Raw genomic sequence first — 13,925 nt, forward strand, 5'->3', positions numbered from 1 at the left:
GAGTGGAATTACAGCAGGCATAACTGCATTTCAGAGTGTTACTATTATGGGTTTTGTTTAATGTCATTATAGTTCCTTTCCCACATTTCATGCAAGTGATGAAGAATTATATTGTTATTATAAGACTGAATGCCTTAAAGCAGTAATGGCTTTTCTAGATTTGTGTACCACTTGTTGTCCTGGTTTTTAATCCAAATTTTCTAAGCCAAGAATAAGAACTTGCAGACATCCCAGCATGACTTCCAAATCTGCAAAAATATGCTGAAGTAATGGCCAAGTTTCTTATAAAATCATTTGGCATGTATAAAGTGCTTTTTTCTATTTGCTGCAGTTTTTTTTTAATATGGGAAGTCTTAATGTGTCATTTCCCCTTATTACTTATTTAAATCCAGGAGGAAATCCATAACAACCATGAATTGATCCAGACATACCGTCAGCACATTTCTAATGAGGTCAACCAACACAATCTGCAATTGTTTGTTGATGCTTACAACAGGTACATTTTGTGTCTTGTTTTGCTAAAAGACAAGTTGCGTTTTGGTTTTGTTCTATAGTATAAATATTGCACATCTTACAATAGGTTTCTATGCATAATATGTTCTTATAAAAATAGGCTCATGTTTAGCTTGGAAAGCAGTGGAACTGTAGATGGACAGAGGTGGTAGCTGGTGAACATAACCAAGCAAAAGCTTGAGAGAGTGATGGACTGTGGATGATGTGTTGTCCTGCCAAACAAGGGAAAAATGCAGCAGTAATAATATTACATTTTATTTATATAGCACCTTTACTGAAGCCAGTAGTCGGGAGCACCAGTGTAAGACACTTCTACCTTAATGGAGAAAAACTAATTTTCTCCACAGGGAAGTTAGTGGTCACACAACCCAACTATCATAAGGCTTGTACCAAAGTCTATTCACTTAATAGACTTGGGTACAATAAATGTTTAGTGGGACCCAAAGAGGATGAAGGCTGTTTTACCATTTATGTATCACTTTTTCTCATACTGTTTCCCCTCCCTTTAGCTTAAATGTTTAAATAGTTTGTGTGCTTGTATACCATGGCATCATTCTGGCTTAACTGCCATAGCAATAGCATCTGATCAGCATTGCGGGACACAGAAGAAATAAGGAGGCCTAAGTTGGTAAAATCCGCATTTATTATGTTTTTGTATGCTTCTTCAGAATATTGGCTGTCTTATGTCTTCTTGCAACATTTGTCCCTTCAAAATCCCAGGTCTTCAGATGTTTATTTACTGCGAGAGCCCTTTTGTAGATGAATTAGTGAGTTGAGTAAATTTCATCTTACAATTCCTCTCCCAGATCATCACAATTCAGGCTTTCGATATAAAGGAGAGATAATGTTATACTACCTTGTTTTCAATCCCTTCCTGAGTTTCCTTTATTTTGGCCTGTGTAATGGCAATAGAAAGATTATCTTCATGAAACCCTGCATTGCGCTCATTGCTTCCCTGTCCAAAACCATATTAGAAATAGGCATATGACTCACTCCCCCCCACTCCCCACCCCAATACAAACACAACAACATAAATTTAAAAGAATCATTAATGGCGTTTTTTGAATAAGTATGTTTTCTCTTCATGTGACTTTTTGCCTCATGTTCTTTTTATATAATATTATCCATTCCATTTTGAAATTTCAAAGCCTGTTTTAATTTATATTCCCATAGCCGAAGAGATCTTGAGATTGAGAGGCCAGTTCTTGGGGGAAATGCAAACATTAAAACCTTAAAGTAAGTAAACTTCTCTAATATGATGAATGGTGGGGGGAAACGTGACTTAGAAGAGCATAATTTGTTGATTTGTGGGTTGGGGGCCAGTTGTGTGGCACTGCTAAATGTGGTAAACAATATATTTTGAAGCACCATTTTGAACAGAATACACAAAAGCAATGGTCTGATTTTAGCGTATTAGCATTTCCAAATAGACTAGTATAAAGGCAAGAACTAAAAGATTAGGTATGTATAGAGTTTATGAATTGGAATTGAAAGTGATGCTCAATTTTCATGAAAATACCAACAGTGAATAAAGTTGGGCAATAGAGAGAGGTTAACTCAACTAAACAGTGGTTCATTTTATTTATTTATTTATTTTTTTAGGTGTCCAACATTGCTGGTAGTTGGAGACAGCTCACCTGCTGTTGATGCTGTAGTATGTATCTATTTTGTAATCCTTCATATCTTTGCTCGTTTGGTTTTTCTTGGTACACATAATAGAGGAGCCTTTATCTTGAGAGCATTACCCCCAGCAATATGCTTAGCCCTTTTTATCTTCCATAGTCTTACATGACCAAGCACACAATCAGGTTTTCGTCCCGACTATTTACTCATCACAGTTATTGAATCACCTTAAGCAAAATGCAGCCAGGGTCTAAAGCTCCAACTGGGGTTTCTTGACTTATCTTGCTGACCGAGCACTTTCTGGTCCTTTTTTCTGACTAGGTCAAGTAGGACAGTATTTGTTTGAAGTGAAAAATTGCATCTTAAGGTGTTTTGAATTACTGTTGCTGCTGCGTGTATTTGAGTATTTACCAAATCATACTTGGCAGCAAGGGGAATTGTCAGTTTTTGGGCCACTGTTATATAGTGGCCAATTGCACTCAACATTTAAAAATTCGCAGAGATTACTGTTCTGTAAACTTCAGTTTGGTTATTGGAAAATAAAAGCCAAGATAGACTGCCCTTTTTTGAAGGAACTATAGGGTTTGAATGGGTTCATAGTCTTCAAAGTTATAATAATGTTATGGTACCAATTGCACTATTTTCAGGTGGAATGCAATTCTAAATTGGACCCAACAAAGACCACACTTCTTAAGGTAAGCTGTTATTAATTTGTCTTACCAATGCTTTTATCTGGTAATTCACCAGGTCAAATATTAAAGTTCACTGACAGATCAAATCTATTAGCTTAGTTTGCAGTTAGTGATGCGTATGATAGATTTGTAAACACTTGCTCAGCATTTACAACTGTAATACATTAACTATGGAAGGAATAGACAGGAGCAATTGTTTACTAGTTTAAAGCCTGTGTGTGTTTGGGGGGTCTTTATTTTTGTTGTTTTTAGTTTACTCTTCTCATAAGAAAGTTAATGTCTTGAACTTTAAACTTGTATTTCATGAATTGATACACAAACAGTAAAGTACAGCATGTCATGACCTTCCCATCAGAAGGGCATTGATCATAAAAGGAAAATAATATAAAGACTGTAAACATTGGATCAATTTATTGAATATGTCAAATTGCATGTGTTTTATTTGTTTAAATGTATTCTCTGCACAGTAACAACTGGACAGAGATTAAATTAAGTCAGGAGCGCAGGATCCTAAATGGTTTGCAAATATATCTCCCCAGAATATCACTCTGCTGCCTTGCTCAGTTATTTGGGATACACAAAAGTCTGGACTGAAAAAGCAGAAAGGCTTATACAGGAGGTTCAACATTATGCTTCCAAACCATTTTTTCTACTGTAGTAGCTGTTGACTTTTCTGTCCATGTATGAGTTGCTACTGTACTGTTAACACTGCGCTGTGTCCTTTAGCTTACAGCAAAGAACAGAAAAATTGAGCTTTGTGGGGAAAAGCTTTTAAGGAGATGAAGTTAACACCTGGTGACTGATACTTTATCTTGCTCAAGTATATGGAAGTAGATAAGAGCTTGGGAGCATTTGCTGTACATTTCCACACGCCACCTGGATTGGCACCCAAGTGCAGTGGGTGACACCTCAGCCCCAAACTGGAACAGTGTGAGGTTTACTATGTTTGTGGCAGGATTGGTACTCCAGCCAAGCTTTCTCTGTAAGTCAGAGGAACTGTTTGCAGGTCTGGATGCAGATTAACATCATACCCAGGATGAAGCAATTGCAGGTTAATGGCCTTGTTCAAGGGCCCAACAGAGTAGTCACTTTCGGAATTAGCGGGATTCAAACCGGCAACCTGATTGCTGGTGCAGATCTCTAGCCTCAGAGCCACCACAAGTAGGTAGAGTTTTTCAGAATTGTCAGACAGATGTGACAGATGCAGAATGCAGGGTTTGCAATCAATATAAACTACATATCCACAGTAAACCAGTTTATTATTATTATTATTATAATAATAGCTTGGGGAAAGTCTGATTGTTTAAAGAAGAAAGGAAACATGAATATCCTGATTAAACAAGTTCTTCTGGAAAAACAGATCTGTACATTTATTTTGTCCACTGTTGGACACACAAGATCTCTTGTAGAAGCAGATTTTTCTAGAATACAATTTACATTTATTTTTAACACAAGTGTAGCAAGTGTGAAAAACTGCTAACTGGATCTTTGAGCATCAAATTTCTGTTGTCTTTCTGATATGTGGTTATTCAGGTCTTGCACATTGGATTTTTCTTTGGCCTGAAATATGGTATCACATTTTATAGATCCAAGATACTGTCCTAGCTGACAGTGATATAATCTCTTCTCCAAAATGTCTTTTTGAAATTATGTTCATCAACAAAACTCTTACCCTTTGAAAAAATAATAGGAGCAGGAATGAATGCATTAAAACTGGTGCCAGGGCTTTGAGCAATGATTACCTGTTGCTCACATGGTCAAGAAAGCAAAAACAAACAATGTATAGTGTGTGTACTCACGGTTTTTACATATTAATGTGTGTGTCACTGCAAATGTTGTTTGGATTTATATAGGTTAGGTTGGTGAATGTTATTTATGTAATGTGTTTTTAAATTCAGTTTTATCAAATAAGCCAAACCTTATGTTTTATTTCAGATGGCTGACTGTGGAGGATTGCCTCAGGTGGACCAGGTATGTGGGGTGTGGTGGGGAGAAATATTGCTTAATCATTTAAGATGTCTAAATCCTAAGCTGTTTTGAAACATTATACTATAAGTAAAATTAAAAGGTACCTTGTTTGTATATAAAGATTTATGTAACACATTTAAAAACTGGGATATCTGAAAAATGCCTACTGTGGGTTAATTCAAGTTGGAAGTTGACCTCGGATTAAGAAATTGGTTGAAACTTAACAGTTGCAGAGGGAGGGGTTTACAAAGCCCTTCAATAAAATGCTTATGAATTGATGCATTTTTAAGTGTAACTTTGCCACAGTAGGACAAAATCCTTCTTAATTAAATCTGCTTTCCTGCTGTACTGATTTTTATTGTGTGTTGCTTAAAGCAACAAATAAACTTTTGCTAATAAAAAGCAAACTTTAATTTCATAGTTTAAAATAGGGTGCTGCTATGAAGATTAATTCATAATACTATAGAGACATGGGTTGGTGATATAGCTGAAGGACACCAGGTAGCAATGAAATGACCTTGTATGCTCAGCCCTAATCAGGATGGAGTGTGTTTTATTTATTTTTATTTTATCTTCCACAGCCCGGAAAGCTCACAGAAGCCTTCAAGTACTTTATTCAAGGAATGGGCTATAGTAAGTATCCATTCTGCATTAATTACATTTTGTAGCTCACACTATAGAAGGCATAGGCCATGATGATTTTAAAATTTAATTACGTTGTTGGTCCTGTTTTAGAATTAAATAGGTAAAGCTGTGCTATATAAAACCTTTCCTTGTTATCTACATGTAAAAATATATTTCTTCTTAACTCCTTTTGCCATCGTCTTCAGTGTACATAAGTAGAACAAAGTATTTACATATTTTAGATTTAGATTTCAAAAAAGTGCTTATACAAACTGCAGTGTTTATATACTGTAAATGGACAACAGACCTTGGGCTTCCTTGGGGGTCATTAGACTAGTCCCACCATGCTTTGCTGAATTAAATGTTTGTAAGATTACCAGAAAACATGTTTTATATTAAGCAGTTTCTTTCTGTGTAGAATCCGCTATTATATGGATCACCAAAACTGCTGTTTCTGTAAGCCCTTTGCATGCATACAGTATGTGTTTTTTTGTGTGTGTGTGTAAAGTGCCTTGGATTCTGTTTGAACACTCTTTAACATGCACATGCTTTTTGTACGTCTGCTTTTAACATTGTGGCACAGCATGTCTTTTTGTAGTGAAAGTGTTTCAGAAACCAGTGGGTGAATTTGTTTTTAAAACTAGAAATCCGGCAAGCCTTTTCTATAGGCATGAAACAATACACTTATCCAATGATACAATTCATATTGTGATTCAGGTTTCATGATGCAAGAGATAGAGATTTTCAAAAACGAAGAGTACTGTGTGGTGTTGTTTGTTAGACTTTCGTAAATTGATAGATTTACAAATCTGAATTGGTGTGCAAATGGAACTTGTTTGTGTAAGGTTTTTCTTCTGTTTTAAAATTTCAACTATTAATGTTAAATATTTGAGGTGCAGTAACATAATACATGTTGCAAGTTAATTAGCACTTGCATGTAAGAATTCCCTGCGGTGGGTTGGTGCCCTGCCCGGGATTGGATCCTGCCTTGCACCCTGTGTTGGCTGGGATTGGCTCCAACAGACCCCCGTGACCCTGTGCTTGGATTCAACGGGTTGGAAAATGGATGGATGGATGTAAGAATTCCGCGGTACTGTAATCGTGACAATGACCTGATAAACCTATAATACAAACTTTCTGCATTGCAAAACCATCCAAATTTAAACCGTCTTTGTTTTTTGACTTAACATCAAATATTGTACTCCCAACAATGGCTGCTCCTTTATTTCCTTCTTGAGTGCCTTACTGCTGTGGGTACTGACTGGATCTACAAAGATCATTGGTTATTTCCTTTTGTAAAAAAAAAAAAGTATCAACACTCTACTTGAAGCTGAGACCTCTCAGCTGTGACAATTTCCCACACAGTTGAAAACACACACTAGGTAAAGACACAGCATAGACACCCATGTGATTTGTTTAGGACAGCAAGCATTAGAAATAGGAGTTTGATTATTTTGGTTTTGTTTTTTTGTTCTTTGCCACGCTAGAGGACTGAATTCTGAATCGGTATCGGTGAAAAGTGTGTCAGTCTCAAGCACTTGTTCTCAAGTAGTGTTGATCGGACAATTTTGCCAAAACGTTATTCACAGCAAATTTTCTGCATTCATCCTTGTTCATTGAATTATTTACTAATAATTTGGCCAGTTAAGAAGAACTTTTTTTCAGCGTCCTATAATGCTTTGCAAGGCCAGCGCTACATTGCCCAGAGCTGTAACAGCCAATATTGTATGGGGCCACCCCTGGGTATATAATAATATATAACGTATATTCCAACATAAAACAACCTACATATTTTGATAATATAAACATTTGCTTGTCTGTCACTGCATTCTTCTCACAGAGGAACGGTGGTACAGTAGTTGGCACTACTGCTGAACAGCTCAGGTTACTTTTTTGGCCACAATAATTGGTCCCGTTTTAGTTGTAGATGTTTCTCTAGCCCTTGGGGACCCTTTAAAGATGATTGCACCATTATAATCCAGTCAAATCTAGTTCAGCTAGTCCGTCCCTATTGACTTCAGTGCATTTCGCCAAGTTTGGCGATATTTGTGGATACTTCCGTGATTTCACTGAACTCAAGGTGAAGTGAACACTGGAGTTCGCTCAGCACTAACACAAGAGTTACAGTAATGCCAGTTTCCCGCTCCCAAGTAGAATTTGAGTATATTATGGTTATATATTGATAGTTACATTTGAAAGAAAGCCTGTGGATGCAGTGGTGCAATGTTTGAGTTGCTTCTAAAGCTTACATATTGTAATCTTTTTAGTTAGGCAATAAAATGTGTCATTTTGCTTGACTTCTCACTACACTCATAATGGTTAACACGGTACAACACCCTAGTACTGAAGCAAAATTGTAATTCACTGTATTTTTCAGAATATTTAGTGCGACTCACTAAATTATGTGTGTGTGAGAGAAACATTTAACCTGTGGTATCAACCCATATTCATGTATGACGATGTGCATGTTATGCACCAACAACTTTCACATCCACAATGTAATAAGCTCATATGATACCTTAATTCTAGTTTTTAATCAGAATTTTTTTTTAATTCGCAGCTTTTGACAAGAGAGGTTTTTGCTTGCTTTTGTGTCACATTTCAGTCTTGTGGTTATGTCCAACAATTCTCAATTCAAAGCCACATTCTTTTTTGAAGTACAGTATAGCAATTTGATACTGCCTATTTTTGGCAGTAGTGTTACTGAACTACAGAAAACATCAAGGCTGCACTTACCTGGTCAGCCACACAATGACAAGAGCAGGATGAAATTGTTAAATCTCCCATACCTTTTGCTGCCACCTGGTGCTTGAATTGTTTTAGAATTCCCATTTCAGAATATGATGTACTGAACAAAAATCTCGGGCTACACAATTTTTAATTTAATTTGCATGTATAAATTGATATGCACTTTGGCCAAATAAATCCTTGTAAACATGACATGGTAACAGATTTGTGTTGTGTGCTGCATTGTGTCTATTGCACATATTTTTTTTTTTTTTGTTTAGCAGGTTTTTATATTTGATAATAAAGCGAACAAATCAATTAATGCAGTTATTTTTCTTGCAGTGCCCTCTGCCAGCATGACACGTCTTGTTCGATCTCGCACTGCATCAAACTCTAGTGTGACATCATTTGAAGGCAACCGAAGTCGTTCCCACACAGGAGAAGGCAACAGAAGCCGCACTCACACTACTGATGGGTCCCGCAGCCGCTCACACACCGATACACAGCTCGACTCCAGCAACGGCCCTGGAGTCCTTGACCAATCCGTTCACAAATCTGCAGAAGTGTCCTGTTAAAACAGTGTTTTCTTACTCCTGCACAGAGCTACCTGTGCTGCATTGCTGCTGAGTATGAAGTGAAGTTCAGAGGACCAAAGGGTTTCTTCATTGTCAGGGTTTTTTTTTTAGATAATAGTAAGCAATGCGAAGTATAAATGACTTTTTCAAATTCACATAATGTAAGTTTCCTGTACCCAATGTAATAGTATTCTGACAGAGCATTCCAATATTGCAACCACTTCCAGAGAAAACAAAATATTTATACTTAATGGTTAACTTTTTAAAGTTTTAGTCCAGATCAACAGATTCTAAAAGTTAAATTAATGACTACTGAGACGTGCTTACTTACTTCAGATACATATGGCTTCCTTTTGTTCTAATCCTGGTGGTGTGGGCAGCTGTGCAACAGAGAGGACCAGCAGCAAATGACTTGGCTGCAATTTCTATACAGATTGTACATATTTAATTTGTAATAACTTTAAATATTTAACAGAAATATTAATATTGAATAGGGGCCAGTTTCTGCTTTTTTTTTTCTTTTTGAAAAACCTGCAAATTCTACAGTGTCAGCTTACAAAAAAATTGTGACAATCTTGATAAATTGTTGTTGGCTGGACTTGTGATTGGCACTGGTTTTAAGTGTGTTTTTGTAACTCAAATGGAAGTACTGACACTATAAGCTTGCAGACTGTAGGCTTGAGGCTCAAACTGTATTATCTTCTGACTTTTTTGAATCTTGCAGCATTCAAAGCAGTAGTTTTTTGATTATAAGGTTCACCTTGTTTCACTGATGACTGGTTTTTATGCCAGCATTGGTAACCATCTGGTTGTGTGGCAACTTAATTAACAAACCAAACGATCAAAATATGTAACAAGTTGCTAAATTCTTTAGAATTTTTTTGTAAATGCAGAAAATGATTTATTAATGATTGAACTGCTTTGTAAGTTATGCAGTTCTATGCAGTTGTGATTAAAAATAACAAAGTGCCATTGATCCAGGATTTACAGTTTAAGCTTTTTAGATGCACAGAATATTTACAGTAATTATCTTGTCAAAGCATTTGATGGGGTAATTCCTGAACTAATAAGCTTTATACCTTACATACTGCTTAGCTGAAATCATTTTTGATTGTTGCTTTAGTGGGGGGAAAATCAAAATATGTAAGGATGCACAATTGTAGAGAGGGGTAAAGCTTTGTTTTCTTAATGATGTGAATATTTGTATTTATTTCTAAATAAAATTTGTAACTTTGCAAAAACAGCCTCTGATGATTAATGGTAAATAACAGATTTTTACATCCCCGGTTAGTAATGCTGTGTGACTTTGGAAGTTAGGCTTAATGATAAGGTACAGATCTGCAGTCCAGTTTATGTATGTGGAGGGTAGCTCACCTCCTGCTAGTGGTTGAATTGTTTGTGTTCAGGTTTGCCACTGATGATCCAATGCATGAATGTCCATAAAGTTGCCTGCACCAGCCTGTTCCATGATGCCACAAGGAAGCTGAAAGGTTTTGATCTTGAGTGCAGCTGATACTAAAAAGTTTCTACCTGTTCTTCATTGAACTTTAGATAATGCTGTTACTTTTTTATATGGAGAATAAATCTGCTGAAGACATTCCATGTGAATTCTTACAAGTACATCCTAGACTTTAACCTTCCTTGAGTATGCTAAGTAACCCATCATCATATTAGCCTTTCTTGTTCTCTTCTGCTAATCTGCTAATGTAAGCAGGGACAACTGTACAACTCCCAAGTTATCATATATATGTATGTATGTATGTATGTATGTATGTATATATGTATGTATATGTATGTATATATATATATATATGTATATATATATATGTATATATATAAACTGCTCAAAAAAATTAAAGGAACACTTTGAAAACACATCAGATCTCAATGGGAAAAAGAAATCCTCCTGGATATCTATACTGATATAGACTGGGTAATGTGTTAGGAACGAAAGGATGCCACATCGTTTGATGGAAATGAAAATGATCAACCTACAGAGCCCTGAATTCAAAGACGCCCAAAACCAGAGTGAAAAAATTCTGTGGCAGGCTAGTCCATTTTGCCAAAATTTAATTGCAGCAACTCAAAATTGTATGCAGCACTTTGTATGGCCCCTGTGTTCTTGTATACATGCCTGACAACATCGGTGCATGCTTCTAATGAGATGACAGATGGTGTTGTGGGGGATCTCCTCCCAGATCTGGACCAGGGCATCACTGAGCTCCTGGACAGTCTGAGGTGCAACCTGATGGCATTGGATGGACCAAAACATAATGTCCCAGAGGTGTTCTATTGGATTTAGGTCAGGAACGTGAAGGCCAGTCAATGGTATCAATTCCTTCATCCTCCAGGAACTGCCTGCATACTCTCACCACATGAGGCCAGGAATTGTCGTGCACCAGGAGCCACTGTACCAGCATAGGGTCTGACAATGGGTCCAAGGATTTCATCCTGATACCTAATGGCAGCCAAGGTGCCTTTGTCAAGCCTGTAGCGGTCTGTGTGACCCTCCATGGATATGCCTCCCCAGACAATCATTAACCCACCACCAAACTGCTCATGCTGAATGATGTTACAGGCAGCATAATGTTCTCCATGGCTTCTCCAGACCCTTTCACTTGTCACGTGCTCAGGGTGAACCTGCTCTCATTTGTAAAAAGCACAGGGCACCAGTGGTGCATCTGCCAATTCTGGTATTCTATGGCGAATGCCAATCGAGCTGCATGCTGCTGGACAGTGAGCTCAGGGCCCATTAGAGGACATGGGGCCCTTGGGTCACCCTCATGAAGTCTTTCTGGTTGTTTGGTCAGAGACATTCACACCAGTGGCCTGCTGGAGGTCATTTTGTAGGGCTCTGGCAGTGCTCATCCTGTTCCTCCTTGCCCAAAGGAGCAGATACTGGTCCTGCTGATGGGTTATGGACCTTCTATGGCCCTTTCCAGCTCTCCTAAAGTAACTGCTTGTCTCCTAGAATCTCCTCCATGCCCTTGAGACTGTGCAAGGAGACACAGCAAACCTTCTGGCAATGACACGTATTGATGTGCCATCCTGGAGAAGTTGGACTACCTGTGCAACCTCTGTAGGGTCCAGGTATCACCTCATGCTACCAGTAGTGACACTGGCTGTAGCCAAATGCAAAACTAGTGAAGAAACAGTCAGAAAAGATGAGGAGGGAAAATGTCAGTGGCCTCCACCTGTTAAACCATTCCTGTTTTGGGGTCATCTCATTGTTGCCCCTCTAGTGCATCTGTTGTTAATTTCATTAACACCACAGCAGCTGAAACTGATTAACAACCCCCTCTGCTACTTAACTGACCAGATTAATATCCCATAAGTTTCATTGACTTTATGCTATACTCTGATTAAAAAGTGTTCCTTTAATTCTTTTGAGCAGTATATATATATATGTATGTATGTATGTATATATATATGTATATATATATGTATATATATATGTGTGTGTATGTATATGATTTTTTTTTTTTTTCCATTTGTAGCAGCCTTAATTTATAATCTTGGTGAGTCAGTGGCAGTTGTGGGGTACTTCTGTGAAAGCCGTTCATCTATTCTGACATGCCCAGCAACTCATTCCAACTAGTCGATGACTTGCTCCAGCAAAATCAAACCTCGTATTTAGTCGTAGGGGAGTCACTGTGCGTGTCAGAGCTGACAATCCATGAATGCTCATCCTGAAGTACAATGCATATAATACAGCAACGAGTAATAAGAAATGTGGGTGTTTCGGACCTTGCAAATAGAACAGAAGCTCTTGTGTATGTACCACAACTGAATATTTGCGGTTGCAGCTGCACTTGTCGTATCTGTTAACTATTCGTACAGTACTGACTCCTATTAGGCAGCATGCTGTTGGCTGACACAAAAAGGGGGTAGCACAGCTGAGCTAGAAGGTAGACTTTCAGTAACTAAATGTGTCCTGCCCAGTGATTTTTGTCAGTTGTTTAAACTTACATGGCCCAGTGACAAGATCAATAACTGCAGTCGGCAAGCCCAACGTACCCAATGGCCACAAGTGATGTAATGTAACGTTGGTTTTAGGTGTACATGCTAAAGAGACTTTTTACACTAAAAAGAACTGGCCACTCTAAGCATTTGGTCAGGACAGAAGAGTGTGGCTGATAAACCACTTGTCCACCCAAAAGACTTTTTGCCTCTTCTTCAAATAAAACTTGATGAACAAGTTTGAACAAGGAAGGATTTTGATATTTGAGAGAGATGTTTCCATAAATAACTGATGCCAGGATTAAGAAAGGCATTTTTATTGGACAACAAATCCAACGCATTCATCGGTGACAAAGTAGTTCAAAGTGAAGCTGGAGGAAATAGCATGGAAGTTTTTCAAGGCTGCTGAAAATTTTCTTGACAACTTAAAGGCACCTGACTACAAACAGAATCCTCTCAGTGCTGGCCTCCTATTGTTGGACACTTTGAACGAAGCGTCAGCTGTGGAGTACAAATAAAAATCAGTAAAACTTTTTAACTCGGCTGAACTAATAACGTGTTTAGTATAATTGATTAACCACATTAAATTCAATAAAAGTTAATTCTCTGCTTCTCACAACTCCTACATGACACAATCAGTCTGAAATTATATGTGTGTTGAGATGATCACCAGAGATTTTTCAGGAAACAAAACCTTTGAAATACTTTATTGTCCAGTGATTTCAGTCCAACTGATGTTGATGTATTTGCAATAGTGTCATCTGCACACTTGACCAGCTTTGATTTATTTGTATAAATTAAACAGGACATTATCCCCAACAGTGAACCTCAAGAGATCCCACTTTCAACATCATAATCCACTTCTTTGTGTGTTGAAGGCAGTTTTACAGCCGTCAGCCATGCCTTGAACTCCCACTGTCCACTAGCCAAATCAAGCACCTTATCGGGGTTTCTCGAAGATTGAGATAAATTTCATTTGCCTCTCCCCTCAATCATTGGTTAAGAGTACTGACTGTACCATACTTACATTTTTTTATGAAGTATTCATTTAACAATATTTTATTTAAAAAAATGCATGTGAGTTATGAGCATACAACTGGTTGACTTGACATGTGGATTATGTAACACAAGTAATATGAGATTTTTTTCATGGATGTTTTTGGTATTTTTTGCTGCTGTTCGCCATTGGTCTCCATAGACTCCCATTCTATCAGAAAACCTTTTTTCCGTTCTCCATGAAAAC

At 37.6% G+C, this 13,925-nt stretch overlaps 1 protein-coding gene across 1 annotated transcript; it reads left to right on the plus strand.

Moving 5' to 3' along the window:
• Window positions 1-386: 386 nt before the first annotated feature.
• On the plus strand, window positions 387-9,963 carry LOC120515599 (protein NDRG1-like; the record flags this gene model as incomplete). The annotated part of the gene is made up of 7 exons (XM_039736709.1): window positions 387-496; window positions 1,687-1,749; window positions 2,116-2,167; window positions 2,784-2,831; window positions 4,764-4,799; window positions 5,378-5,429; window positions 8,490-9,963. Coding segments are annotated over 7 exons (594 nt in total), but the record flags the coding sequence as incomplete, so codon positions are not given.
• Between the last annotated feature and the right edge of the window lie 3,962 nt (window positions 9,964-13,925).

The sequence above is a fragment of the Polypterus senegalus genome, chromosome 15, assembly GCF_016835505.1.
Source record: "Polypterus senegalus isolate Bchr_013 chromosome 15, ASM1683550v1, whole genome shotgun sequence".
Lineage (NCBI taxonomy): Eukaryota > Metazoa > Chordata > Cladistia > Polypteriformes > Polypteridae > Polypterus > Polypterus senegalus.